This window comes from Pygoscelis adeliae, unplaced genomic scaffold (genome assembly GCF_000699105.1).
Source record: "Pygoscelis adeliae isolate BGI_AS28 unplaced genomic scaffold, ASM69910v1 Scaffold124, whole genome shotgun sequence".
Taxonomy (NCBI): Eukaryota; Metazoa; Chordata; class Aves; order Sphenisciformes; family Spheniscidae; genus Pygoscelis; species Pygoscelis adeliae.
The window spans coordinates 744,631-745,009 of NW_008824791.1; the positions used below are offsets into that span (position 1 = coordinate 744,631).

Consider the following 379-nt stretch of genomic DNA (forward strand, 5'->3'; position numbering starts at 1 on the left):
ATGTGCTGTGCCACAGCCAAGAATCCCTGCAGGCGTTAGCGTGACAGAAACCCTCCCTGCTGCCCCCCGGACCCCTGCAGGCCCCTCTGCGAGGGCTGCACAGGGCCATATTTGGTATTCCTTGGTGATTTCTGCACAGGGCTTACACCGCTCCCAGATGGTTTCAGACCCCTTAGCTCTGCCAGAGCCTGCCTTCAGATACAGTCATCTCTTGCGGGCTTAGGATGGGGTCCGCATCTTTTCCCACTCGTGCGCTCGATGCACCCCTTAGGCCGCCGAGATGCCTACACAGGCCACGTTGGGAGGTGGGTGGAAATGGGTGCCCCTGCCCGGCGCCCCGGTGGTGATCGGGTAGCACATTACGTGCCTCTCACGAGGG

The 379-nt window shown here is 61.5% G+C and overlaps 1 protein-coding gene across 1 annotated transcript in view; it reads left to right on the forward strand.

Annotated features, from left to right (window-relative positions):
- The first annotated feature begins 280 nt into the window (after positions 1 to 280).
- The window catches only part of PVRL3 (poliovirus receptor-related 3), a 74,512-nt gene continuing 74,413 nt past the window's right edge, over positions 281 to 379 (forward strand). Inside the window, exon 1 of the mRNA XM_009323926.1 lies at positions 281 to 305. Coding sequence (XP_009322201.1) covers positions 281 to 305 — 25 coding nt within the window. The remainder of the gene's footprint in view (positions 306 to 379) is intronic.